Source organism: Clupea harengus, chromosome 5 (genome assembly GCF_900700415.2).
Source record: "Clupea harengus chromosome 5, Ch_v2.0.2, whole genome shotgun sequence".
NCBI lineage: Eukaryota > Metazoa > Chordata > Actinopteri > Clupeiformes > Clupeidae > Clupea > Clupea harengus.
In genome coordinates, this window is record NC_045156.1 from 329684 (window position 1) to 356841 (window position 27158).

At 43.9% G+C, this 27158-nt stretch overlaps 1 protein-coding gene across 1 annotated transcript; it reads left to right on the forward strand.

Annotated features, from left to right (window-relative positions):
* Positions 1-827: 827 nt before the first annotated feature.
* Positions 828-24620, forward strand: mmp24 (matrix metallopeptidase 24). Its single transcript, XM_012838641.3, has 9 exons — positions 828-1344; positions 9920-10068; positions 10616-10732; positions 13141-13445; positions 17898-18059; positions 18378-18574; positions 19652-19790; positions 20535-20801; positions 23007-24620. Exons 1-9 carry the CDS (start codon positions 1219-1221, stop codon positions 23342-23344), a joined length of 1800 nt encoding a protein of 599 aa, XP_012694095.2. The 5' UTR covers positions 828-1218; the 3' UTR covers positions 23345-24620.
* Positions 24621-27158: the final 2538 nt, after the last annotated feature.

Genomic DNA, 27158 nt, shown 5'->3' on the forward strand with positions numbered 1-27158 from the left:
TGGTATAATCAGTGTAATCTTAAACACTAGTGTTTGTGAAGTAGAACATGGTGAGAAAAAAAGTCTGATGATTACAAGAATAGTCACTCCTGCTCTGTCACACACACACACACACACACACACACACACACACGCACACACTGATTGAGAGAGAGAGAGAGGGAGAGACCATCAAATCTACTGATGAATAGACATCATTCTGATCCGTTCCCATGAGTAAAACCTGTGCCTTTCCATTTGCTTATTAATAAAAGTCAAATGATAGTGGCTCTCAAGGCTTTACACCTGTTCTCAGCTTATGTGTGAGTTCTGCTACTGCTGTTGACTTGGCACACATGGTGAAAATGTCTCTTTCTTTTATGTCTATCTATCTAAACACGCAAACCAAACACACAGCTTCTGCATATTTTCTTAATTAAAAAAAAAAATAGGTATTCCTGAGAAGACAATGTTAATGATCTAATTTAATTATTCAGTGAGATTGCTTTACTGAAGGCATGGGCAATACTTATCCACGTTTGGCAGTTCAGTTGATGTTTTTAATGTTGCCATCTTTTACATGTTGTAATTTAAAATTATAATTTTGTTCATTAAACAGTTACTTCGGGTGTGGTGTAACTTCCCACATAATAAATAACCTACGGGTGACTGAAGCTGCTGTATTTTCACAACGCTAGCAACCGGCCTACTTACGTTGTGCTCTTATTTCTCTATGTATGTGTCTCTGTGTATACTGTATGTGCCATGGTCACTGGCATGCACACGCATGAACATGACGGCATGTCGTATAGTGTTGCAGTTCGCCATTAATGAATTAGCGGTTGCATTTGCGCAGTGGCGAGAGGAGACCTACTAGGTTACACCGATTGCCAAGCTATCCAGTTATATAATTAAGTATTTAGCTGTGGCAGCGCTATTGATGTGAGACAGCGTGGAGCTGAGAGCGCCTAGTCTGTCTGCTGAGGGCACTGCATCCACACGCAGCCTCCTATGCTCCATCCTTGGTAAGATGCTACCATGCCCCAGCTCGACATTCCACTTTAAGAACAGAGTCTGCGCAATGGGCTCCCGAGTTTAGCGGTTGGTCTGCGGTGAAAATTAACCAGAGAGAAAAGAGGGATACGAGGACCATTCTTCCAAGGAATAAAGATACGCACAGAAGGACACAAGACTGGAAATCAAAAGCAGACTGACTGAGGGGGGAATTTGGGGACAGTCATGGCGGGGGCGGGAGCGAAGGGAAGGAAAGCGGGGCTCCCTGGTTTTTGTTGGAAGACCTGTTATTTTCACCTTTTATTCTGGGTCGTTTCGCTATGTGGTGAAGAGAAGACCTTCATTGTTGAGGTATGTCAGAAAAACAAAGCATGCAATCGATTTGTGTATCTTGCCAGTATTCCTGGCTCCGGGCTTGTGTTTGCGAGGTGTGTGAGACCTCTAGGCGCTCCACTAAGCATCCCACTGCAACGTAACATAAATTGAAATACTTGCATTATACATGGACTTATTTAAAAAAATACAGTTACATTCTCTGGACTCTTAATATCATCACGCATGTGACAGCGACAATTTTATACCGAATGAAATAGGGCAAAAATAAATAAATAATGACTTAAATGGATATATAAATAAATAAAATTGATAAACAAGCTGCACGGCTTGTGTTTCTCGTTGTCTGTTTGGCTATTTAGACTGAATATTTTATATTGTCGTACTCACACTTAAATTGTAGTCAAACATAACTGTAAGACGATGCATAATGTCAGGAACGTTACAATAGAAAGCAATAACAACTGAGCCGAATATCTAACGAATGGATGTATTGTTGACTAACCCAGCGTCAGTGAGTGATCGTGACGTGAAATGTTTTTTTTTTGCATTCGATCTTTAATCATTAGTCAAGCAACCACACAATAGACATAAAAAACAAAATACAGAAATTGTTGTGCAGTAACAATCGCTGGTTAATTTCATTGCGACACTGTACATTGCTACTGTATGCTATTTAAATCCCATTCACATTCCACGTTCATCGCTAAGACTTCAGAAATGGATTTACAAATATCTTAAAATCAAATGGCCTTTGTTAACTGCCCATGTATTGATAGACATGTAACCAAGAAATTCTGGTTGGAAATGCCCAAATGGGTCTTGAATGTCTGAAATATCATTATTTCATTATAGCATTGTTTCCAAAACGTGGAAAATACTGTCTGTGCAACTGTAATAATTGTCCAGTTTTTACTCTGGTCCTCACTGGCAGCGTTCAGTATTCAGCCTTACTTTCATGTGTGTGGAACAAAGAATCAAGGTTTTTTTTCTCCGCGATTCCAAATATAGGCTCCTCCATAATTTATTGAGAGGCAGAGAAATGCATGGGAGTTGAGGGGGCATTGCTGACATATTTGGCCTGTTACAAGTTGTTTTTATTGCTCTGGCTCTGGCAATATGTTTTGTTTGTTTTGCACAGAATTTGATCGTTTCAAAAGTACGCACGATTGGTCGTCTGCCAAGTACAGAAACGGTTTCAAGCTCACGTTGTGGCACGATGGCTCGTTACTTTCAGCAGAAAAATATTGATGTAGAATTAAATTATATCTGTCAAGTTGTGATAAGTGTTTTCTAACAGGTCATATGAAATGCTCTGTTGGTAAATGCTCTGTTGGTGTAGGGCATCATAGTGTTTTCTTTTGTTTCTTTCACTTTGCACTTGGATGAACATCTGTATCTCTTTTGTAGAACAAAAGAGTTCGAAAAACACAACATTTGATCCAAAGTGTTGCCATACAGTACAAATAAGAATGATGCTGCCCACTGTCTTTGTTTGCCTCGGCAGTGCTGAGTTCTGGTTTGTCAGCCTGTGTAAGTATCGGCTGAAATGCAATCGCACACAAAAGGCTTTGTTTAGTCAGAGTTGTGTCACCATCCACCTAGGTTCACCGTCTGTGAGGTGTGTTCATGGAGATTACCTCTGCAGCCCTCTATATACCTTATTAAAGATAGCAATAAGGTGGCTAGACATTGAGGCAAAATGAACAGCCTGAGGTGATTTTAGAGCAACAATGCACAGCTATGGGTGAGTCAACTTCAGGGATGCATCCAAATTCAGTCATGAGTGCAGTCACGGCCTGTACAAATAATCCCCCGGAACAAGGCATCTCAACCCAGATGACCCTGTTGAACATGGACTTGCATGCCTTTACCGTTAAACCTCTCATTTCCTGTGTTTTTTTTTGGATGATTAATACCATCTCACTGTACCAGCTGTGCTGATAAACAAGATGAGGCCATTGCCTCATCAGGAATTTGCATTCAGACAACACAAAGGTCCCGAATGATTTTATGACGCTCAAAGTGAAGCCATGCGACTAGTAATGAGAAGATGGCATCTGGACGACCAGCCATGTCTTAGATGTGACGGTGCTTCCACTCAACCGGAAAAAGCAGTCTGCTAGCCTCACCTAGAGCCTAAGTATATGAAGAGTCCTGATTAGCTGGGTTGATGATGATTAGGACGATGATGATGATGATGGTGGTGATGATGATGATGATGAGTACAGTGATGGTTGTTCTAAAGATAATTGGTCCTTCCTTCCCTCCCTGCCTTGCCTCGACATTGCCTCGTTTTTGTTGTCAACAGAAAACCTTCCTTTTTGGTTTGCATTCTCTCAGTGGTGGGCCATGAGCGTCCCACGTCCCCTATGACTCACGCTCTGGGTACAGGGGAGGGGAGCTGTCAGTCACAATTATTCACTTGCAAAGATAACTGTTTGCGCCCATTGAAAACCAATTAACTTGGCTATTTTCAGATTACTGGAATCGCACAAACAGGCACAAATGTCGACCAGCCTTTCAATTGCCATCTGCCTTTAGCTGCTGTCTTTTCTTCCCAGCAGAGCTGGGAAGAACAGCACATTGATACTGTTGTCCATACCCCACTGTCAGAGCAGGACATCTCTTCCCGTTCTTAATTGATCTCACTGTTTCGCCAGGAGAAGGCCCTCGCAGCGTTTTGACCTTCCATTTGGGCATTTCAATGGGTGTTGTGTCATCAAAGAGTTTGAGAGGGTCACATTACGTAAATAATTGCTGCCGATGTGACCGCTCCAGCTCTTTGGCCAAGAGTGTGCCAAATGGCACATTTGTGTCACAGAGGCCCTTGATCCCCAGTAGGGGAAGAGCAACTGCGGGGCAAACTGTGCCATGTAGTGTGTAATTCTGAAACAGGTCTCCGGACACTCAGCACACGAAAAATGTTGAAAAACATGGGAGCTACGATGACTCACACTTGTGTCATAGAACATTATGGAGGCCTTTGAGGTACCCAATATTGCGGGCGGATTGTCAGATTGAATTGAAGGTGCTGAGTCAAAAAAAAAAAAACAGCCTCTCATTCACGTAATCTGACAGCTAGTTTCAGTAAGGAGAACATTTAAGCATAAGCAGTTTGGTGGATTTGAATGAATCCTTCATCATTCTGGCACACCTTGAATCCAGAGAAATGAGCTTGTTTTTCCTCTGTGTCCTGTCTCTTTCCTATGGTGGTGCGATACCGTCCTATTTCGCTTATATCCTGTGTATCAGTTTATTGTTATATGCATGCCAGGTGTACTTGAACAATGGCAGTTTCCATGGCGATCTTAACATGCTATTTTTTTTCCACTCATATTTTTAGAATTTACAGCCTGCCAGTGGTCCTGGTTTGAAAATCATGTGCAATTACAACATTACTTTCCTTTGAAGCATGGCTCTCTGTTTTTCCATATATGTCACGTCTGTTGCACAGCTTCTAATCTCTGGTGCCATAGTACTTTTTTCAGTTCAGAAGACAAAGCAATGCCCTTATTCCAGTCTTTGGGACAAGAATTAATTGCTGTTTCTGTGTAAGACTGGCCCTTTGACAATGGATCTTTGATGAGGGTCATCCTCATACAGATTTAGAAAGGGCCATGTCATGGACGGCTCTAAGCCTATAAGCTGTCAGAGGACCAAATCAAAACAAAGCAAAAACAAAAACACCACAGCACAGCACAGCACAAAACAATCCACACATGATTCGCTGCACATCGAAATAATCCAGCCCAGACCTATATTAGTGCTCTTCACATATGCTCATGTTGTTGCTGCTACATTACTGAGCATCTGACTTGTTTGTGAAGGACAGATTTATCGCATCATGTCTTTGTTGTTCACAATTACGGCGTATCAGTCTGATCATGTGAACGGTTTGTGTCACTGCTCTTATCACAAATGAGAGATCTGGGCAGCCTATGAAGAGCTGTAATGTACAGCAACGGAGGTTTACGCAGAGCCTTCTAGAGGACACAAAAGGCACTGGGGACCCGGTGCCGTGGTGCTTCTGCATTGAGTTGTGTAACATTTGAACACTTGGCCTATATAGCTCACTGTAAGATATTTATTCTTTGCCGTCTTTTAGCCGGGCGGTGTTACGCCGCCCCACTGGCGAATCTCAGGGGTTCCTCGCTGCGTGGTTTTTGTACATGAACGGAGCTGGTGGAGAGCTCGTGGATGCGTCGCGTTACTCTCAAAATCAACAGAATCAAATCAGAGCCCATGAGTCAGACGGCAGTGCTCAGATGAAGCCGAAGACACCGCGCTCGCTCCCCCGCTCCTTAGGCAGAGACAGCAACTGAACTGGCCTGTGGCTCTGAATTTGCTTGTTTTGACATTCACTGAGGCACTAGATTTTGTTACATAATATTAATGACCCCCCCCCACACACACACACACACTCCCACCCCCTAAAAAAACAACTCTACGATGGGCGGTTGAATTTGATGGTATTCTTGAAAAGATGTTATGGGTCTAGACAGCCCCAACATTGAACAGAGAAATGGGTGGCTTGTGAATTAATCAGCTGCAGTGTCAGCAAGCCATGTAAAGATGCATTGCAGTTCTTCACACTAAAAGCACAACTCAGGGACAGCTGACATGTAGTAGTTCCCTTGCCTAAAAGTATTTTTTGCCTTCAGTACATCTCTTTAAGAGAAGAGAAGGGACGAAATAAACAAAACAAAATGCTGCCTCCTCAACAGACAGAAAAAAACATTGTTTTGACTGACTACAGTCAGACCCACCCCCACAATTTGCTCTGGGTATGATGTTCAGAGCCCTCAATGGTTTTCTTGTTGGGTTGGTGTGGTTTTTCTTTAGACATAATGTGATAATAATAATAATAATAATAATAATATAAAATACTAATAATAATGTTTTTTGTTGACAGCATGTCATTGAGAACTGTTTCAGTATTTTCAGTATCACTACTTACAGTGGTGATTAAATATCGCACGGAGTTACCACACAGTCCATGCCCTATCGGGGGTGATGATAATAATAACAGCACTAATCTGCAGTAGTAGTACATGTTGTTGTTGCTGTGGTTTCACCTGTGAGTAGTATGATCAGTGTTTAGTGCTGCTCTTGTCCTGCTCGGGGCTCTCTGAGGCAGTCATGCTTTCTTCCTTTGTTTGCTCGTCCACTGGCTCTCTCTCCCTCCCTCTCTCCCTCCCTCTCTCCTCCCTCCCTCTCTCGCTCGCTCAGCCTGAACCGACTGTACTCCCCCTCCCCCATCAGCCATCTACTGTATGCCTTTTTCCTCCCTCTTCCATTTCTCCGCTCGTTCCTTCTCCTTCTACATTCTGTCGTGTCTCTTTGAATGTCTGCTATATTTATTGTTCCTCTTGCCTCAGTCCTCCTCCCTGTCACTGTCTGTGTCAGGCTCAGCTTCCCTCGCCTCCATCCCTCTCGCAACGTGTCTCCCTTGGTCAGCTTTGTTAAGAGGCAAGACGTGAATGTCATTGCCCATCACTGGGAAAGGGATGACCTTACATCATCTATATCCTGGCACTTATTGGTCATCCCTGCATAGGGACTGTGTGGTCCCCTCTGCTACTGTGGAATAGGATATGCCAGACGTGAAGTCATGGTGCTCGGCCGATCGATATCCACCCCCCACCCCACCCCATGGCTTGGTCACCCTATCTCAAATCCCCCCCCCCCCCCCTCCCCCACACCAATGATTACTGACCATTTGAAAGGTTATGGAGCGTGCTCACGTGGCCTCAGCAATCCCCTGTAGATACCCATTAGACAAGGGGCGCACAACCAGTGCTTAAGGCTTCATGTTACACCGTGTTGATGAACAAAGTGTGAGAGCATGCTGGAATGAGACCATAAAACACATCTCTGGTATTTACTAGTGCACAAGTAAATAAATAATGTGGGATAAAGGATGTTGATTGTTTCAACAGCAGGAAAACTGGGACATATGCTTCAGATATCATCCATCAAGTTGTAGGTCATTTGCTCTCATACATTATCTGAATTAAGGGATCAGCATATTGTTCTTAATGAGCGTGAGTAGATCGCAAACCTATTAGTCAGCGACTACTTAGTCAGACTTGAACAATGGAACAGCAAGTTAACTCAATATAGAGCACTGGAGTGGCAGAAACCCTATGAAACCCTATGACAGCCTGTTTCTGTTAATATATGATGCCTCAGCAGTAATGAACACCGTCCAATATCGACTGACTAAACAGCCCCACACTGCTGCCAGCAAATGGCGAAGGGTTGATCACTTTTTTCGACGTTGTTGTTATTGTGTTCTGTAATGTGGATCCATAAAGTTGATGACGTGGTAGGGTAAAGTCAGATAGGGCAGAAGTAGTAGTAGGGTAGTTCCTCCGAAAGGTACGCTGGTGTGTACCAGTCTAGACTAGGGGCGGTGTGGGGTGGGTTAGGGTGGGATGGGGTGAGGCATTGGCACACAAAGTCACAAAGGAGCCCCACCTGCTGGTAGTGTAATTAGTCAACACGTGAGCGGCTGAGTTGGGCTGGGTTGCACCAGAGTGTAGATATGTCAGTGCCCATGGTCTAGCCTCGTCCGATACATATAGGCCGAACAACAAAGTTGTCACTTCTGCTGGACTTCTGTAGTGATCCACAACAATGTCACAGGCGTTGAAGTGGTGTTACTCACCCCATGCCTGGATAAAACAAAAGATTCAACTGTAGCTCATTTTGGAAGTGGAGGCAGAGCAGCTAAGCTAGTGTAATGTATTGTAGTGCGGTGTGGTGTGGTGTGGTGTGGTGTAGTGTACTGTAGTGTAGTTCAGTGCTGAGCGTGCTTAAAGGAAGTCTCGACGAACATCTTTTGAAGTCTGCTTAAACACCTCGTAATAACTCCGGGTGTGACTTTGAAGAGACGTCTCTCGGAGGTGATTTGCAATGAGGCCCACCCAAAAGGGACCACGGTGGTATTTTAAATTCCAAATCTTCTGCCTGGTGCATTCTGCTGATAATGTGGTAGCACCTGCTCTTCAGGCTTAACCAACTGCTCAGTACCTGCTGTTCAGGGAGGAGGTCTGTCATCCCCTCTCCACAAATACATTCCAGCTGGTGCGCTATATCTCCGTACCTAAAATTAGTTTTTATCCCTGACATTAAATTGCAGATATATTTTGTCGAAAATGGCCACAGGATCCCATTCAGGCGTGAGGGAAGATTGGCCATTTTCAAAGCTCGGCAGCACTGGCAAAGTGGTGTGGATATTTTTACCCGGTGACTCCTGGGAGAAGATAAGCACACAGAAGCTTCACCAAATTGCTGGCACTCTGCGTTCTTCCCCATCTCTCTGCTCCAGTAGAGGGATGAGGAATCCATTGTCTCCCGTTTGTTTGGGGCTTTGTGTTTATGAATCTGCTCGTCGTGTTGTTGTGCTTTTATGGCGTTGTAGTAATTGTTGTGTAATAGCTCTGGTGATTTATTTAATTGGAGTGATTTCCCCTCGGTACATCTCTACGTTTTGGGAGCCGAGCGCCAACATTACCAGTGTCATGACCCTGCCTGGTCTAACCCCCGCCCCGCCCCCGCCCTCTCTGTGTGCCTGTCTTCTGTCTCTTCTTAGCCAGCGGACTGGGATGCAGGAGTGGCGAGTTCCTCACTGATTGGCAGGAGCGTAAGAACGCCTTGGTTTGGCCAGTCAGAGGGGCTTCCTTTCTCCGTCGTCATTTTTATTTTATTTATTTCTGTTTGTGTACAAACCCCTAGGCATACACTTGCTGTAATCTTTTATTTTATCTCCACAATAATGCATAATTTTTTTTAATACATCTCAAATAATAATTGATACATTTACTTTATTCGTTATGACTACTTCTGAGCCAAGTGTGCGTAGACAGAGAGAGGTGGAGGATTCGTTCAGGGAGATTAACTTGGCGGTTTAGATCAGCTGTATCATTCGCAGATGTGAGGCCGGGTTTAGCTGTCGCGCTAATAGGATCAGAGGTGTGATGCATTGATGTGTTGTGATGTGGCAAACCTCTCACTATGCGCTGCTGCCTCTAGCCATTTTTTGTTTTTGTGTGTGATCATTTTATTTTATCGTGCCAGCGATTCATCAGCACTCAAGATCATAAAAGTCTTCAATTTGTTCCAAGGTGCACACATTTACCTTATATCATTACACCCGGTTTCTGCTGCACCAAATATTTTTCAGCCATGGCGTGCCAGTTTGGGATGTGAATTCCTCCATTAAGTTCACCTGCGGCCTGTGATGGGGTTTGTAGATTGTGAAGAGTCTTCTCCGGAGACTTCAGAAGTAATGATAGTGTAGGGGCCCCGCTGAGAACAGAGGGAGGTTGTGAAGCCACCCTCTATTAAAATATTTAGGATCAAAATCGACCTTCTGCCATGAACTCAATTACAGGGGGCCTCCTCATGTGTGCAGTGCTATAAAACAGGCTCTGCTCTCCGTGCCATCCTAGGGGGAGATGAAAGCCGAGAGCAGGAGCAGGGTGTGGATACGAGCTGTCTGATGGGCTACTGACAACCTCTCTTCTCCTCCTCTCCCCTCCCCCTTCTCCCTCTCTCTCTCTCTCTGTGCCTTTGCCTTCTGCAGACGTGGCTGAAGAACTATGGCTACCTGCTCCCCCACAACATCCGACTGTCGGACATCCGGTCGGAGAAAGCCATGCAGTCTGCTGTCGCTGCTATGCAGCGGTTCTATGGCATCCCGGTGACGGGGGTGCTGGATCAGACCACCATTGAGTGAGTAACCAAAACGCTCGGGCCAAAAACACACAAACACACACAGATTAGTCCAAGAGCTGCGTGGATAAAACGAATATAAATGGCCTGATTCCTTCTATCTACTGCACAAAACTAATGAATCCTCTATAAATATACAACAGTAAGAGTTTTGGTCAGTTAAGATTTGCTTCTGCTAAGGACACTGTCTCCAAGAGCTTCATAAAGGATTATATTTGGTTACTCTCTCCTGCTACTAAAACATATATCAGGGCATCAGGAATAGATCCAATGGTTTTATATAGCCCCTGGTTCAACAGTATAGTTATGAAGTTGTCCAGTATATGAGAAGCTAGCTGTGTAGCGTTGTTCAGTATAAAAGTAATGTGTGTTTGGCAGAGGAAAGATATCATGTCATAATCATATTCCCTCATTGATGTTTACTGATTGATGTTGATCCATTCGATTATTTGGGGTTTTCTCTATTTGACCTTTGCATGGTTTGTTGCTGTCCCATTTCTCTCTCTCTCTCTCTCTGACCTTTGCAATGTGTTTGTGTCGACCAAAGGTGGATGAGGAAACCTCGGTGCGGGGTCCCAGATCACCCAAGCATCAGTCGTCGGAGGCGGAATAAACGCTTTGCTCTCACTGGTCAAAAATGGAGGGACAAACAGATCTCTTACAGGTGTAGTATAAACATGGTTTATCTACCTCCCCTTCCAGTCTAATGAAAATGTGCTGCATTTGGTTGGTGCGCTGCCAAAAATGCACCATGTTGTTGGTTCAGTAGGCGTAGCCATTTCCTTAACTTGTTAAACAAAAAAGAGAATGCAGACGAAATTACAGGGCTTTACTCACTCAAATGTTATTTTTCATTTTGTTAAAGTGATTCATTCAACGCGCACAGTCTTATCTAGATGTCAGGGTACATTTTGTTCGAAAAGGAGAACAAAAGCACAAGTGCCAAGATCGCATGGGGCTCGGCGCTGAAAGAGAATTGCCCACACACTCAGTGCTGTACTGAACACACTGCAGCGCCTGTGTTAAGGCAGAGTGGGTTTAACGCAAGCAGGGGGAGGGGTGGTATTTAGGATGTCAGTGTTTAGGATGCAGTAGGCACTATTATCACTGAAGCAGAGGCCGGTAGTACGGTACATGCTATCAGCTGGCATTTTGCTAAATAGGAGGCTATGAACTGGATGGATAGATGGATGGATAGATGGATGGATGGATGGATGGATGGATGGATGGATGGATGTACGGATGGATGGACGAGTGAGTTAATGGAAAGATGGGTTAGACTGACGGACTGGGAGATGGAGGGATAGATGCATGGCACTCATGGGGGAATTGTTTGACATCTAAAGCCTTAAAACCATGCATTTCTATAACATGGTCTGACAGTGATGCATTCATTGTTTTATTTTTATGCACTGAGCTGCATCCCTCGAAGTGCTAAAGATATTGTTATGTTGTTATGTAAGCACCATGCAACATATTTGAACAATGGTAATGAAGACATGAGGGAAGCAACCCCCCCCAAAAAAGTCAAATATTTATATCAATACTGGAATTTTTATAGAGCGCCTCAGAAGCTATGAATATGAACACACTCTTTGACACGGCTCTGGCAGAAGGATGTTTTAGCCACTAGTTCTACTGCGTCTGCCTAAAGCTAGCTCTGTTAGTGTTGTTCTTTATTTATTTATTTATTTCCTGCATATTAGATTCCATGGCCTGTGAATATGTTTTGGTACACTTCTCACTTATGCAATGCAGTAACGCTTGCTGAAATGCCTCCCCAAGGCAGTAAAAGAACCTAGCCACTCTTCTGTGGACAGGAGAAAAGAGAGGAGAGTGCTTCTATTTTTCCATCCTTTTTTTCCTCCATGAGCTCCTGTCTCCATGTGGAAGGAGGTGCTCTGTACCTTTAAATGCTTTCCCCCTTTCTCCCTGTGTTCAGCGCTCTATATTTAGTCTGTCTGGGCTAGTGAATTTGATTTGATCCTTGTGGATTGTCAGCGAGCATCAGGCAGAGGAGGCATTGAGGAAACCTGGCTCTCGGACTCTTCCCTCAAGTCTGCTGGCTACACTAGGTCACATTATTATTATCATCATGCACCCTCCAGGAAGGCTGCTTTGGCTGCTTAGTATTGTCATTATTATTTCCGTGTAGAGCTGCAATGTGGTGTGTTGCGTAAAAAAAATCATTTCAAAAATGTTTCTTTGCATTTGCAAGTACAGCAAAAAATACCCTCTCTTTTGTCTCATTTTCTTCTACTCAATAAGGCTTGTCTGATTTCAATTGTTTGAGTGTTTTTTTTTTTGTTGCAGTTTCTCTCTGATTTTTTTCATTACTCAATGTCATCGGTTATGTGTTAAGAAGGGCCTATCTGCCGATGCCTTAGGTAATTTGCCTGGCTTGCTTTTTGCCCCATATTTCTCAACATTTATGCAGATTATAATACTATTATCTAAGCGCTTAAGCAGTGTGTACTCAGATGAGAGGCAGCGCTGGGCTTGCTTGCTAGCCACAGATCATGTTTTCTGTGCCCAAGTTAAGGAGCTCAGGGGTTCGTTTCTGACGTGTACTATCGGACGAATCGGTGGATCGAATCAATCAAGATTAATCCAGCGAGATTTGGCATAAGCTACCTTTGATCGTCATTAGTGATGATTCAAGAGCAACAGATGGAACAAAGACATTCAGATGATGGAATTTCAGGAGTGATGGGCTTTCAGCTGATTCTCACCCCATTCTGGAATTGCACTCAATGTTTGAAATACATAGATAGCTATTTTTGACTTTTTAAAGTGCATTAGATGAGGAGCTATGGAGGTGAGGCTCACTCTCATTCATCTCACACATCGAGTAGGTGAGTGAGGTGCATAGAGATGGGGAAGTACATTGAATACACCCACGTACATATCACAATGTTATTATTTGCATTCTCAGATGTAAGATGTATTTTTTCATCACCGTATGAACATATATCTCAGTGTTCGTGGTAGTATGTAGAATTATCATGATGAGAGTTTGACTGTTGTCACGTTATTTACTGTCAAACTCTCTTTTGCTTTCCTTGTCACCAGCATACACAACTATACACCCAAAGTGGGCGAGGCCGACACAAAGAAAGCAATCCGTCAAGCTTTCGACGTGTGGCAGACGGTGACCCCTCTGACCTTTCAGGAGGTGGACTCCAAGGAGATGAAGGCTTTGGGCAAGGAGGCAGACATCATGATCTTCTTCGCCTCAGGGTTCCACGGTGACAGCTCTCCGTTCGATGGCGAAGGAGGCTTTCTGGCCCATGCCTACTTTCCTGGTCCTGGCATCGGTGGTGACACACACTTCGACTCGGATGAGCCGTGGACGTTAGGGAATGCAAATCATGATGGTGAGCAACTCATTTGAACTACTAGTACAGGTGATACATGTCTGAATCAAAACACAGGATCATTTGACTAATGCTACCAATGAACAGCAATAAGATAAAACTTTCATTAATCCCGTGAGGGAAATTCAGGTGCTATAGCAGCAAGGTAGTAGGAATAGTTGTAATAGTTATGCAATACTGATGCAATAGTTATGTGAACAACATGAGATTTATATTTATTCATCAATCAAATAGTCCCATTCCTATGGGACTCATGTAAGTCGGGGTTATACTCTATGTACTGTACTATACATTCAAGTGAATTTTATTAATTTTATGACACAGACCTCCTACAAGCCTATGGGTATGGAAACCAATCTGAAAATGTAATGCGGTAGTGATTTTAATATTATTTTTGATGACTCAAACATAATGGTTAATTCAATATTGATAGAAAAAAAGCACCAAATTGCTAACTGTATTGTTTTCTCTGCCAAAGGTTGATAACCACTGCAGGGAGCAGAGTGTTACTGAGTTTGATAATTACATTCAAATATGTGTATTGATCGCAGAGGCACACTTGTGTGAGTCGGGGCTTTCTGGATCGGAGACAGAAAGTTTCTTTGCAGGCCCAAGGGGCAGCAGAGGGCCAACAACGCAATGAATCATGGGACGAAGAAATACTCCCTCACTCGCTGATACCCGCTGATGAACGACTCACAGATCAATGTTGAATTGAATAGTAATGAGCACTTGATCAGCAGAAGAATAAAAAATGGCAACGAGGCAAAGAGAATGGAAAATGGAGCGAAAGAGAGCATGAGAGAGAGAGAGAACCTGTTTAGACTAATATGACAGACTTGCTCGGGTATACTAGATACTAATGTAACAGTGAAATGTCCAGGTATATATATAAAATACATGTTGAACCTACATAGTGATAGCAGCACTGGCTAGTTAACTGTCAACACTGTAGATCAGGGGTGGGCAATTAATTTCCCCAAGGGGCCACATGAGATAGTGGGAGTGTTGTGGAGGGCCGGACCAATAGGCTGAACTCAATTCTGCTCAATATAAGTTGTATCTCTTTATAAAAAAAACATTAAATTGTATGGTTTTGATTAACTGCTACTGGTAAGAGTAGATGTTGCATATAGGCTATCAAAAAATGTTTGGTGCAGGCATAGTAAAAACGCCAACATTATTTAATCAACATGTAATCAACATTCACCAAAATTATTTTGAAAATGAGCATGTTTTTGCAGTATTAAAGGTGTTCCCAGACGACCAATACACATGGCACACACACACACACGAGAGCAAGCTTGTAATGCAATAGTATAAGTATACAAATTAATAGTAATATCAATTTTTATCAGCGCAAATGGTCGCGGGCACGCCCACACGCACGAATGTAGGCCTACTGAAATAAAAAAATATCCCGCAAACATACGGTTACTTGCCAAAACAATAGAAGACATTTCTCCAAAATACCTCTTTTTAAGATTTTGTTGCCGTTCAGTTCTTCACGCAAATGCGAAGCAACCCACCTTCTGACTTCAAGTTTCAATGACTTTCAGTTACGTTAAATGACCGGACTACTTGCGTTGCGGAATGATATGAAAGATGTGAATTAGAACACACAAAACCCGTTGCCAATGACAGCAGTCATACATTTTTCGCAGCAGTGAATATAAAGAAACTGCAAACGTTGGGATGGCCCATTCAAATCAACGGAACTTTTTGGAACATTCTGAAGAGCCGTATAATAAATACAGGTATTTACGTTTGATTCCTAATTTACAATTGACCTCCGCGGGCCGCACAGGGAAAGCCAACGGGCCGCAAATTGCCCTTGGGCCGCACTTTGCCCAGGTCTGCTGTAGATCTTGCTACTCACATCTACTGCCAATCAAGGTTGATTGTGATTTTTAGGGTAATGTTTACACTGGTGCTGGGAGACAAATCACGACACGAAACCCACAATGCACACAGCATTGCGTGTGTGCACCCACACACTCATACACACAAACAAACACAAAAGCAATCTTACACATCTGCCGTGTGGCAGTTAATTGAGTAACTGCTCTGGTGGGACTTCCCCATCTATATGCACCTCACTCACCTACTCGATGTGTGAGATGAATGAGAGTGAGCCTCACCTCCCCTCCCTTCCTCTGCCCTCCCCTCCCCTCCTCTCCCCTGTGAGGTGATGGGGAAGAAAGCAGATCACTGGGGGGAGAGTCAGGAGGAGACGTAACCGAGGCAGACAGAGAGACGAGCGTTGAGAGAAGAACAGACACACACACACACACTCAAACACAGAGAGACATGGCATCCAGGGGGAATCCCCACCCCTGGTGACAGTCACACAACCCTCAGAAGAAGAAGAAGCCTGCGACCGTGTCACTGGGGGCAAAAGCAGACAGCGGAAGGGAAGAAAGAGATTTTAAGATCGCAAACATGTATCGCGACAATGCAGAGGTGGTAGTGTGTATCACTGCAGAAGTGTATGTGAATCAGAAGGTGTGGTGGATACAGGGGTGGGGGGCAGCAATGGGGATGTGGTGGGTGGGTGTGGTTTGGGGGGGGGGGGGGGCAGTGGTAAGGAGAGGAGGGATTTTCATCCAGCCAGGTGCGAGTACTCACTTCATTAGCTGAGATCATTTTCTGTTGTAAATGGTCATGCAAGCTATGACATCTCATGCCATTAAAGGCACAGTCCATGATTCTAATCCTGTAGACGTTTTGTCAAATTTAGTGTATTTCTCCTCACAGACCTCTAGCTGTCTCTTCTGTGTGTGTACTCTGGTGTTCGACACAGTCCTGGAAATGGGAAACAAATGAAGTGGCTTAGACTGAGCGACACACTATTGTACTGCACGTTTAATGATGCACAAACACGTACATGCCAAAACACACACTCATATGGTTTCTCCCTTGCTTTTTCAGTCTCTCTCTTTCTCTCTCTCTCTCTGTCTCATTCGCGTGCATTCATACAGGCCCACACGTGCACACACCACTGGTTTGATTAAGACATGGTTATACACGTCTTTGCAAAGTTGTCCTTAGATTCTACCTCAGGCAGAGGACCTTGGAGCATGAAATGAAAGCGAAAGCTGAATGGATTTCTTAGATTCCTTTATTACCCTTCAGCGCACCATATGTTCACAGAGGGAGACGGCCATGCTGCAGATCAGATAATCTCCTCGCAGGAGAGGACAAGCCGCTCTCTCGGTGACATATTCTATTTATAATCTCAAGGAAGGAAAAACAAAACAAAAGCAAATCAGTAAGTAGGCTGGACAAAATGACAAGTACAGTATTAGACAAAACAGAAGAAAAAAAACAGGGAGTTTAGGGGAATTAAATTAGTGGGTAGTCGAATGAAATAGATAGTTAGACGGAGACAGGGATGGAAGAAGAGGGGGACAAAAAGAGGGCATTGCAGACCAAAGGAGACAGCGAGAAGATAAGGGGCGAGCGAGTGGAGGAGCTCCCCAGAATTGACTCATAAGCACACCTGGTGTGGGGACACATGGGGGTGACCTCAGACAACGAGGTGCAACACGTGTGATCCACTGCAAATAAACGCCATGAAACGCCTGTGGCGAGAAAGGATGGGATGCTCTAACACCGTGGTTCCCAAACTTTTTACAGTCCTGTACCCCTTCAGACATTCAATCTCCAGCTACGTACCCCCCCGTTTTTTTCCATGTTTGTAACCGCCGCCACGCCACCTCCCCCCGCGCGCATATTCAGCACATAACACTTGAAACTGTGAAATTGTCAGAGTAGTTCACTAACCGCCGCAGCCACGCCCCCTCCCCCCGCGCACGTATTCAGCCTATAACACTTCAAACTGTCAGGGTAGGTCACTAACCTACCTGTAGCTATTTTTAGCAGTGTAATTATTTCCCTGAATATGGGTATACATGAGTATTTCTGGCCATGCGACTTGGCTATTCAGACTATTTATAGCTCCGTTTGAAAATGTAAAGGGCTTTTTCACTTTGAAAACGCAAATCGAATTTTCTCCATGCGTACCCCCTGAACCACTTTGCGTACCCGAGTTTGGGAACCGATGCTCTAACTACCACATCTAAGGAGGGGAGAAAATGGCACCAAACATACTCTTGTCTCCGCAAAAAAATGTTGTCCCTGCTCCGCCTGACTCATGGCGCGATGGCCGAGTGACTTCTGCTCTCAAGTCTGAGATGTCTGGAGGCGGGTGGGGAGCAGCCAGGATAGCAGTTGAACTGGACATCCGGCCGTGATTCAGGCCCACATTGGGACCTGGTCCGTTCCAGGTCTCCGGATCTGGGAGAGCTGTGCTCTCCCTTGTACGACGTTTTGGACAAAAGCGTCTGCTAAATGACTAAATGTAAAATGTAAATGTTGCCTGTAACTAGGATTTTATTGGGCCCATTTCACTGTCATTAAATAGGTGTGCCAATTACTTGTACCTTTCAGGGAATGACCTCTTCCTGGTGGCGGTGCACGAGCTGGGCCATGCTTTGGGTCTGGAACATTCCAACGACCCCAGTGCCATCATGGCGCCTTTCTACCAGTATATGGAGACGCACAACTTCAAGCTCCCGCTCGATGACCTCCAAGGGATCCAGAAGATTTACGGTGCGTTTTGTTCCGTGTTCAGTGGTGTATGTCCCTGCCTATAAGCATCAGTAAACCGGAATTCATTCGTGTGTGTGCATGTGTGTTCTCATAGGCCCGAACTCTCTCTGATATAGGGACCTGGTCAAGCCAGGTTCATACACACAGCAGTCTTTAAACAATGACATTTAACGGTCCTCCGGCTCGGGCCCAAAGCTCCATCAGAAATAACAAAATGCCACCGGGGTGACCCGGCCATTTGGCCCATCAAGGTTTGCCATTTACTCTCTCGCCTGCTGCTTGGGGGAGCTGAAAGGTTAACGAGGGTGACTCTTGCAGGTGTCCCCACCGCCATGATGGAGCCCACCCGGCCGCTGCCCACGCTCCCAGCGCGCCGCAGCGACAAGAAGCATGACCGCTCCTCGCGACCCGCGCGCCCGCCTTCCCTTGACCGGCCGTCCAACGGCAAGCCCAATATCTGTGATGGGAACTTCAACACGGTGGCTTTCTTCCGGAGGGAGATGTTCGTCTTTAAGGTGAGCCTGCTCTCAATGGAGCCTTGTTCAGTTTTACTGTGGCTGCCTGGCTCACCAGACTCACCACATTGCTCTTGAGACTTGCATGTGAACCTAATGATGAGATACATGAGATCATAAAAGCAATGGTCTACATTTCTGCTTGATTTTTATGTCAAACATTGTGAATTTATAGTTTGTATAGTTTAGAGAATCCCATTACCTATTTGTGCTTATCCCAATTTGTGAACACATTTACACTAATGTGTGTGTTTTACTACCAGTACATGATTGGCCATTTTGAGTGGTTAACAATTAACAATATTCAGTATGTAATACCTTTTGTAATGCATATTTAAATGTTTTAAGCACATTCCAAACCAATATGAATTCATGTGAAATAATATGAGTGCAACTTTGGTCTTACAAGCGCGCTCTTAAAGGCATGTGATGTTGGAGGAGAATTTATGGACAAATTCAACTGGATGTCTTTGATCTTGATTTAAATGTCTTTTAAGGTCATATGTTAAAGCTATTCAGGGTCTTTTCATCTGTAAAGGCTAAGCTTCATCAGATCGAATCAAATCATAGCCCCTTCATTTTAGTGCAAGGGAAGCCATAAGTATGCATGTCCTTACAGTCGCACTGCACAACATCACTGCAATATAAACTGAATTCTAATATGCGAAATAAGTCATTGATATTGCCGGACAATCATACACTAGTACGTATGTTTGATGTGGTGTTTGTGCTCTGCAGCAGTGTGTTCGTGTTCTCATGTTCTCTCTGACCGCAAATATCAGGGACATTACAAGGGGCAAGGAGACAAAATATGTAACCACAATTTGTTCACCCCATATAACCTGTGACAAAAAAAAACAGCGTCAGCAAGTCGTTTTTTAAATAATCATGAGACTGCGTTGTGAGGCCGAGTGCTGCTCGTTTTTAGAAAGATTCGGAATTGGAGTGAGTGTGGGTTTTTTTTTTGCGTGTGGGTTGCAGCCATTGGGGAGTTGTTTGGACGTGTCCTAGTTTCTCGGCAGCCAAATGATAATGAGCTGTGATTGATGCGCTCTTGTTTGCTTGCTGGCTTCCCAGGACCGATGGTTCTGGCGACTGCGGAACAACAAGGTGCAGGAGGGCTACCCGATGCAGATCGACCAGTTCTGGAAGGGCCTGCCACGCGGCATTGATGCAGCCTATGAGAGATCGGATGGGAAATTTGTGTTCTTCAAAGGTATGCGTGGCGCTTCTTCTTTCTCCATCCCCCTGCTCCCTGATCTATTAAAGCCCGTTTTTAACACCGTGTCTCTCTTACTTACTAGTGCACCACTGAAGCCATTCATTTGAACACACCTATCACACACACTCTGTTTCTGCTACTCAGACAACACACACACACACACACACACACACACACAAACACACACACACACACACACACACAGAGTAATTTAGCCCCTGCTGTCTCAGGGAGTTCTTAGGGCCAGGTATTTATAGCCCTTGTCTCCCTATGCTACCAGATGCACTAGCGAGAAGAAAAAAAAACTCCCCAACGATTCTCCACAGTTACCTTTGAGAGTACACTTTGTGTAAAGAGGGAGATATTTGAACTACATTTTTGATTGCCTTTCTTTTTCCACAAGGCTACCTAATGACAGTGGTTTGTTCCCATTTCAGAAGTGATAATTTAGTGACTGATTTCATCAAAACATTGCATGAGATAAGGTCAATGCAGTGAAGAAGGGAGCAGTGACAGAGCAAATCAATGTGACAAGTCGGCCTTTAGCTTAAAGTGAACTAATTAATGTTTAATGAGGCACTGATGGGAGCGTCCGATAAGAACGCTTCACAGCAGGCCTCTTGCACTCTTGTGTCATAACACCATCAGTAATCGGAATCATCAGAAACCCCCAGAATTCCCCCCCAAAAAAATTCTAAGGTGACCCGCGTCTCTCGTTTTCGTTTGGCATCTATTTAGGTGACAAGTACTGGGTGTTCAAAGAAGTGACCGCTGAGTCCGGCTACCCACACAGCCTGGTGGAGCTCGGCACCAGCCTCCCTCAGGACGGCATTGACACCGCTGTTCGCTGGGAGTCCGTGGCCAAGACGTACTTCTTCAAGGGCAACCAGTACTGGCGCTACAATGAGGAGAAGAGGACGGTCGACACTGGCTACCCCAGGTCCATCTCGGTGTGGAAAGGCATCCCTGAGGCTCCACAAGGAGCTTTTGTCAGCAGGGAGGGAAGTGAGTATGACCTTAGTCAGTGCCGCCGCTCCCCCACCCCCCCCCAATCACTCAGCTTCATCGTATTATTAAAGGCGGCTCTCCAGTCTGCCAACAGTTACCAATATCCCAGAGGCCTACCCTCCCCAGTACTGACACTAAAGGGCACTTTATTGCCTCTCGAATGAGCATGGCGACAGGGGAGTGGATTTTGGGGCTGATTGCTGGTGGAAACAAACCAATGGTTTCTGCTGTTACACAATGATTTATGTGTCGTGGCTCATCGTGGTCATTACTGTGCGGCACGTAACAGGTAGATAGGTAGGTTGTTCAGCATGATTTTAATGACCATGACCTTCATGCAGTAACCTTTAATTACATCGACCGTTACTGCTGGCCATCGCTGTCTGCTGTTGCACGGGTAAATGTCATTGGCAGTTGGAACAAACACCATTTCACCATTGTCAGAGAAGATAAAAATGTGTGCCAATGACTTTTCAGAAATACACGACACGTCACCCATTCAGGCCGAAATAGATGCAATAAAAGTGATTTTGGCGTGAACTGCATCATTCTGGAGCAAGCTATGTTAACGCCATTTGGTAGGCACTCAATATTCAAAAGCTGTAAAAGCCTGAATTTGCAAAAATGACTGCAAAAAGTGTTCGCATGAAATGGCTATACTTATGTAAATTAATGATTTGCAGAGAAATGTAGCTTATGAATTATTTTTTTTTGCTACCATCAAATGCTTACCTCTGCATTATCATATCATTCAGTGGCGATGTTGCCTCTCTCACAACATGTCAACATGTGTACGAGCGTCTATTATTACCATTGTTTCTGCTATTGCTAAATTTGATAGGATTCTCCCAAATGGTCCAAAGTACACAGAACACTCTGGATTAATTTGCTCTGGCCTAATCCAGTGAAAAATCATGTTATTCTGAAAGATTGGTTGTATTCCCCATGGGAATGATCTCTTTATGAAATGGGGTCTTTCTTTGCTGTCGTTTTGCATGAAGCAGTACAGTGTTAATGGTGGACTTTTCAGTCAAGACAGTAGGGTATTCGGTACGCGGCGTCTCTGTTGTTGCATAAGCACCCCCATTTATTGCGCTGCGTATCAAAGGATTTGGCTGAGAGTGCTGGTGGCAGCAGGGTCACGAGAGGTTAATTCTGTGGGGCAGCAAGATGCCTCATGTTTGTGCAGCTCCAGCAAAAAATTGCAGAGATGCTCCCCAGCGTCCCCCGACTCTCCTTCTGGAAGGAACTATCATCACTTCTGCGAGTCATGTCACAACCTCCTGCACTACATTTCACAGAAGGACTGGGGCTACACGAGAACATGAGAAATGGGAGTCAGCAAGGGGCGTACGGCCCATTTGGCTTGCTTGTTTTGTCTGTAGCTCATGATTTTTCAGTTGCTCAGCCATTTCTTCAGGGATTCTCAATGTGTGGTGGTGTGTGAGGAGGAACAAATAAATTCCCAGAGCAATTCATCAATCAAGTGCCTTCAGTGATCCCTGTAGTTCCGAGTGTTCTGAGTGTGTGTGTGTGTGTTTCTGTCGGTGTGTACGGGTGCGTGTGTGTGTTAGTCTGTCAGCAAATGTTTTTGTGCTGAAAAGGTTCTTATTTGAAGACATTCTGAATTAAATGACAATGTAAAACACAACTCGGAGGAAAATATTCCTTAATATTTTTTTTTCAATTTTAGGTATGACCTTAACAGTCAAATGGCCGTGACAAATATATGTGTTATGAGCCGAGCATGTCAGCCTGTTATAGTATAAAAACACTGATTAAGTTCAGATGCTTCAGGCCATACTTTGAAGGGAATAACAGCATAAACTGAGCTTTAACACCTAAGTGTTTCCAAGACCAGTAAATGTTACTTGTTGGTGAGCTCACATTCACATGTATTCATCCCAGAATGCCTGAATATATATACATGTCAATGAAAGTATTTTAGCAAGCTAGCAATACACTTTCACTTTAGGAATACTTTAACATTATTATATCATATTGGGGTGGTGCTGACACATACGTAAATGTTAATTTGCTGTTCAAATTAGAGCTAAAATGTCTAGTTACATTGTTGTTGCAGTACACTACACAGGTACACAGTGTTTTTGGGACCACTCTCAACCACTCAACCTTCAACTGTTAATAACCACTGTTTTGTCCAGTGTGTCTAACTTTGGTGCCCTCTTGTTTCTCCCCCAGTGTACACCTACTTCTACAAAGGAAAGGATTACTGGAAGTTTGATAACTCCAAGCTTTTCGCGGAGCCTGGCTACCCCAAGTCCATTTTAAAAGACTGGATGGGCTGTGACCAATCGGACATGGAGAAGAACAAAGACCGTCAGCTGCCCCACGATGACGTGGACATCATGGTGGCCATCAACGACGTTCCGAGCACCGTCAACGCCATTGCCGTGGTGATCCCTTGCATCCTCTCCCTTTGCATTCTGGTCCTGGTCTACACCATCTTTCAGTTCAAGAACAAAGGAGTGCAGCAGCACGTCACCTACTACAAACATCCAGTGCAGGAGTGGGTATGACAGGCTAGGTAGCGCTAGCTGAAGGCTAACGGATAGAACTGTTTGAGAGGGCTACAAAAAAAGAAACAACAAACAAACACTTTGGGTGCATCATGTGATCAGTGCCTGCCTTTGCAATCTATTGTGAGACGGGGGGGAAGGAGAAGTCCCTTTGGAGTTTCGTACAACCCTCCCTCCCTTCCCCCCCTCCTCGAAGAAACCTTAAAATGATTGCCGCAAAATTGTGTGTGTACCGTTAGCATGAGCCGATAAAAAGGAAAAACACTGAACACTGGGAGGCTCTGTCTTAGGAGAGAGATGGAGCTGTCTTCCCATTGGTAGGTCATATGCACCTGTTGTCCACCCGTCCACGCTTATCTGGCTGTGTCACATGGGGGCCATATGGCGACCTGCGTACTGTCTCTCCACCAGACTGCTGACAGACCTTGAGACGGAGCATGCCTCACAGTCAGATACCAGCAGTTCCTGTCTTAATCCAACATGGACTTGTACATGAATTTCAAAGTAATATCAATTGTGAAACAAGAAGCGCAAATCAAATCTGAAAAAAAAGAGAGAAAAAAAAAAAAACTAAATGTAGGTAGAAATGCCATAGAAAAAGAGAGTGACAAAAGAGTTTTAAAAATCAAGGATTTCTGTGGAACAGTTTTAAGATTTTTCATTTACGGAGTGACCTTGAGTTAAGGCTGAGAAAGACATTTTTATGGTTTGCTCTCTGTTCACCCAACTTGTACTGCACAGCACTGGCACAGTCGTGCACATTGGCCAGTGGACAGGGATCAGGCTGCCTGCGAACTCTGACCCCACACACACTCAGCTTATTCCGTGGAGCGGGGAGAAGACTCCTCTGCCTTGAGATCACTTGGAAGTTTTTAATCACTGAAAGTCTACCAATTTATATCTTTTTATTTATTTATTTGCTTTGCCTCTTTTCTGGTAATAAATGTCAGTGCTCTGATTTCCTATGTAACTAATGTAAATCGAACGTCTACTGTAATTACTTATTGTTACAGTGTTACAGCATTGGAATGGCTCTGTAACATTCAGGCAAACCACATCCCTTTCCTATTAAGGTATTTCCAGGCTTTAAGTACAGTGTAACAGTAAATAATTGCAGCATGCGTTGCGTCACACTCACTGAAATAAGTGCTCAGGAGGAGAGAGACAATAGGACCATTTTTCCCTTTGATTTCCTATTTCCCCACATATAAAGGCACGCAACAGCAATCCACATTGACATTTCCGTCTGAAAAAGAAAAAAGACTGAAAAACAAAACAAGAGACAAAAAAACTAAATGACGTCAGATTTACCCCCAGCTAGCTTGCAAGGACAGGCTTCTCATTAGCACTGTGCTGTAAAGATTGCTACGTGGGTATGATTTTCAGCGATACAAAACTCTTAGTTGGCCTTGGTGCAAGTATGTTTTTGAGAAATGAGGCCCTGGTTAGATACAGTACACTTAACTTGTGCCGAATACAATGGTAAGCTTCATGCCCAGTCCTCTTCCTCATGCAAAACAGGAAGACGGGCACTGTGTTGTAGACGAATGAGGTGATGCACTGTGCATCGGATCATTTTTAGCTCAGTTGATGTGCCCTGTAGTAAATGCATACGCAAGACACTGAGATCAAACATGGGTCTCTGCTGTTTACGTCTGACAGAACAGTCCATTGGGGTCGGGTTCCAGAAATCCCTGCTGAGAGAATAACAGGACTCTCCACCATGCTCCATTTATTTGCCTTTAAATGTTTTGGGCTCACTTTGAAGATGCTTTTTCCCCTCACTGCATAATTTATTAATTTTAATGTATATTACTGTCAGTGCAGAGATGCAATGATCATAGCAGAGCCACGGAAGGCTTTTATCACCTTCCACTAATGATTTCTTGTGGCAACACACAATTGTTGACACATTGGATGACATGTTATTTACATACGCAATGCATTTTGGTTGATGCAACAATACTGAATAGAGCTTTGACTGGGTATGACTAAGGACTTTGCATTTTGACCACTTCTGTGATGTTTCTTCTTTGCCCTTGTCTTTCATGCCTTTTAAGTGCTTTTATGGCTTTGTGTGGTTTTGCTGTGGTACCGTAATGTCGGCAGAGCTCATATTAGCTCATATTAGCCTCACTATCACAGTCACCTCTCTTGCTTTGCGTGACCCAAGACAACATAATTCTCCTCTCCCACTTAGCCATGACTACTGAAACACTGACCTCGGTCCAACTCTATTTCTAACATATAGGAAGATTGTGATAGGATGTTTGAATAGTGAAAAAAAGTAGTATCATCAAATTATGTGGTGGTGCCATAGAACCCTGAAGTTGTCAAATGGATGTGAATATGAAGACATGTACTGTAGTAGAGGAAAGTTTTAAGCCGCTTTTAAGGCCTGTGTCCCTATTCGCATATTGTTCATACCGTGCTTTTAATGAACGATCCTACATTTATTTTCCTTACTGTGGCAGAACCCTCAGTGAGTTGCTTCGGGGTGATCCCCCTTTGAGGAGTATCCAGAATGTTTTATGACATAGTGATTTTATTGCTGGCATTTCCAAATCTGGAATTTTTACCTAATGGGATACGGCTCTTTCTGTATTTTTAGGCCATTACTGGCTTAACAACAGTGTGGTTTAGTCTAGTGGTCTAGATGCTGTAGAGCCGGATTCAAGAGAAACATCTTCCAGAGAAACCTCTATTTGGACCCTAGTCGAACAGTCTTGATATTTCCCTTTACTTTTCTTAAATGCTAATGATGCCCTCAAATAATCCTGTGCACTGGGTATGTATGCATATAATGACAGTTGATTTCACTGTGTCACTGTGAGCTGACATCCCTTTATCATTAGCACCAGTGACATTTGCTTGCTCATTTAGAAAAGAAGCTAAGTTTAGCAGATATATCTCAGTGCATTTGGCATACAAAATGTACTTGTTGATAGATAGGCATTTTCCCCCCCTGCATTTCATTTCAGTTCCCCTCCTCTCCGTGTTGATTAAATCAGCTACGTGTCAAACAAGCAAAGTATTTATACTCAGTTGCAGTGGAGACCAATTAAACTTCTCTATCCCACAGGAAGCAATTAGTGCCCATATCATGTACACCTCTCAGCAAGTCATCAGTCAGTGCAGGCTACTATTTGGCTTGTGTTTGATAATCCACTGTCTCAAGAAAGGGTCAGTACCTGGTTTGATCCACCTGTGTCATTCATTCCCAGTGTCCTTTGTTGCTTCTGTGTGTTCCTCACTCCAAAAACTCCCATTGTATGCCAGAAGTCCTGGTGTGTGTGTGTGGTACATGGTACATGTCTACAAAGCTCATACATCCTGGTCTTTTGATAAGTCTCTGAGAAATCTGAATGTCTATCACTTGTCTGTTGTTTGTGGTTCTGAGCATAGTTTTCATTCATGTATTGAGGAGTTCTGGAATAGAAACACGTGTGCAGTATGTTTCACTTACTGTAGTTGCTGTTAGCTGCTGTCTTCCAAAATGTTCTCTATCCTGAAATATCCTCAGACAGACAGTTTCTTTGATTTTTGCATCTCTGTCTGCCTTAGCAGCTTCTGCTGATACCTTTTTAAGACACTGTGCCTTGTCTTAAAATTTGCTATGGCCTGCTCTATTTATATCTTTCAATTCCCTCTGTAATTTCTACAACCAGGAGCTTGACATCTATTCTTTTAGGTTTGGAATCAACATAATCTCTTATCATTTCTATCATGTATCATATGTTCTTCTGCATATTGTGTACATTCAATATGCATCATCTTCTACAGGCAGGAGTGTGTGTCAGTCTTGGTCGTTTTC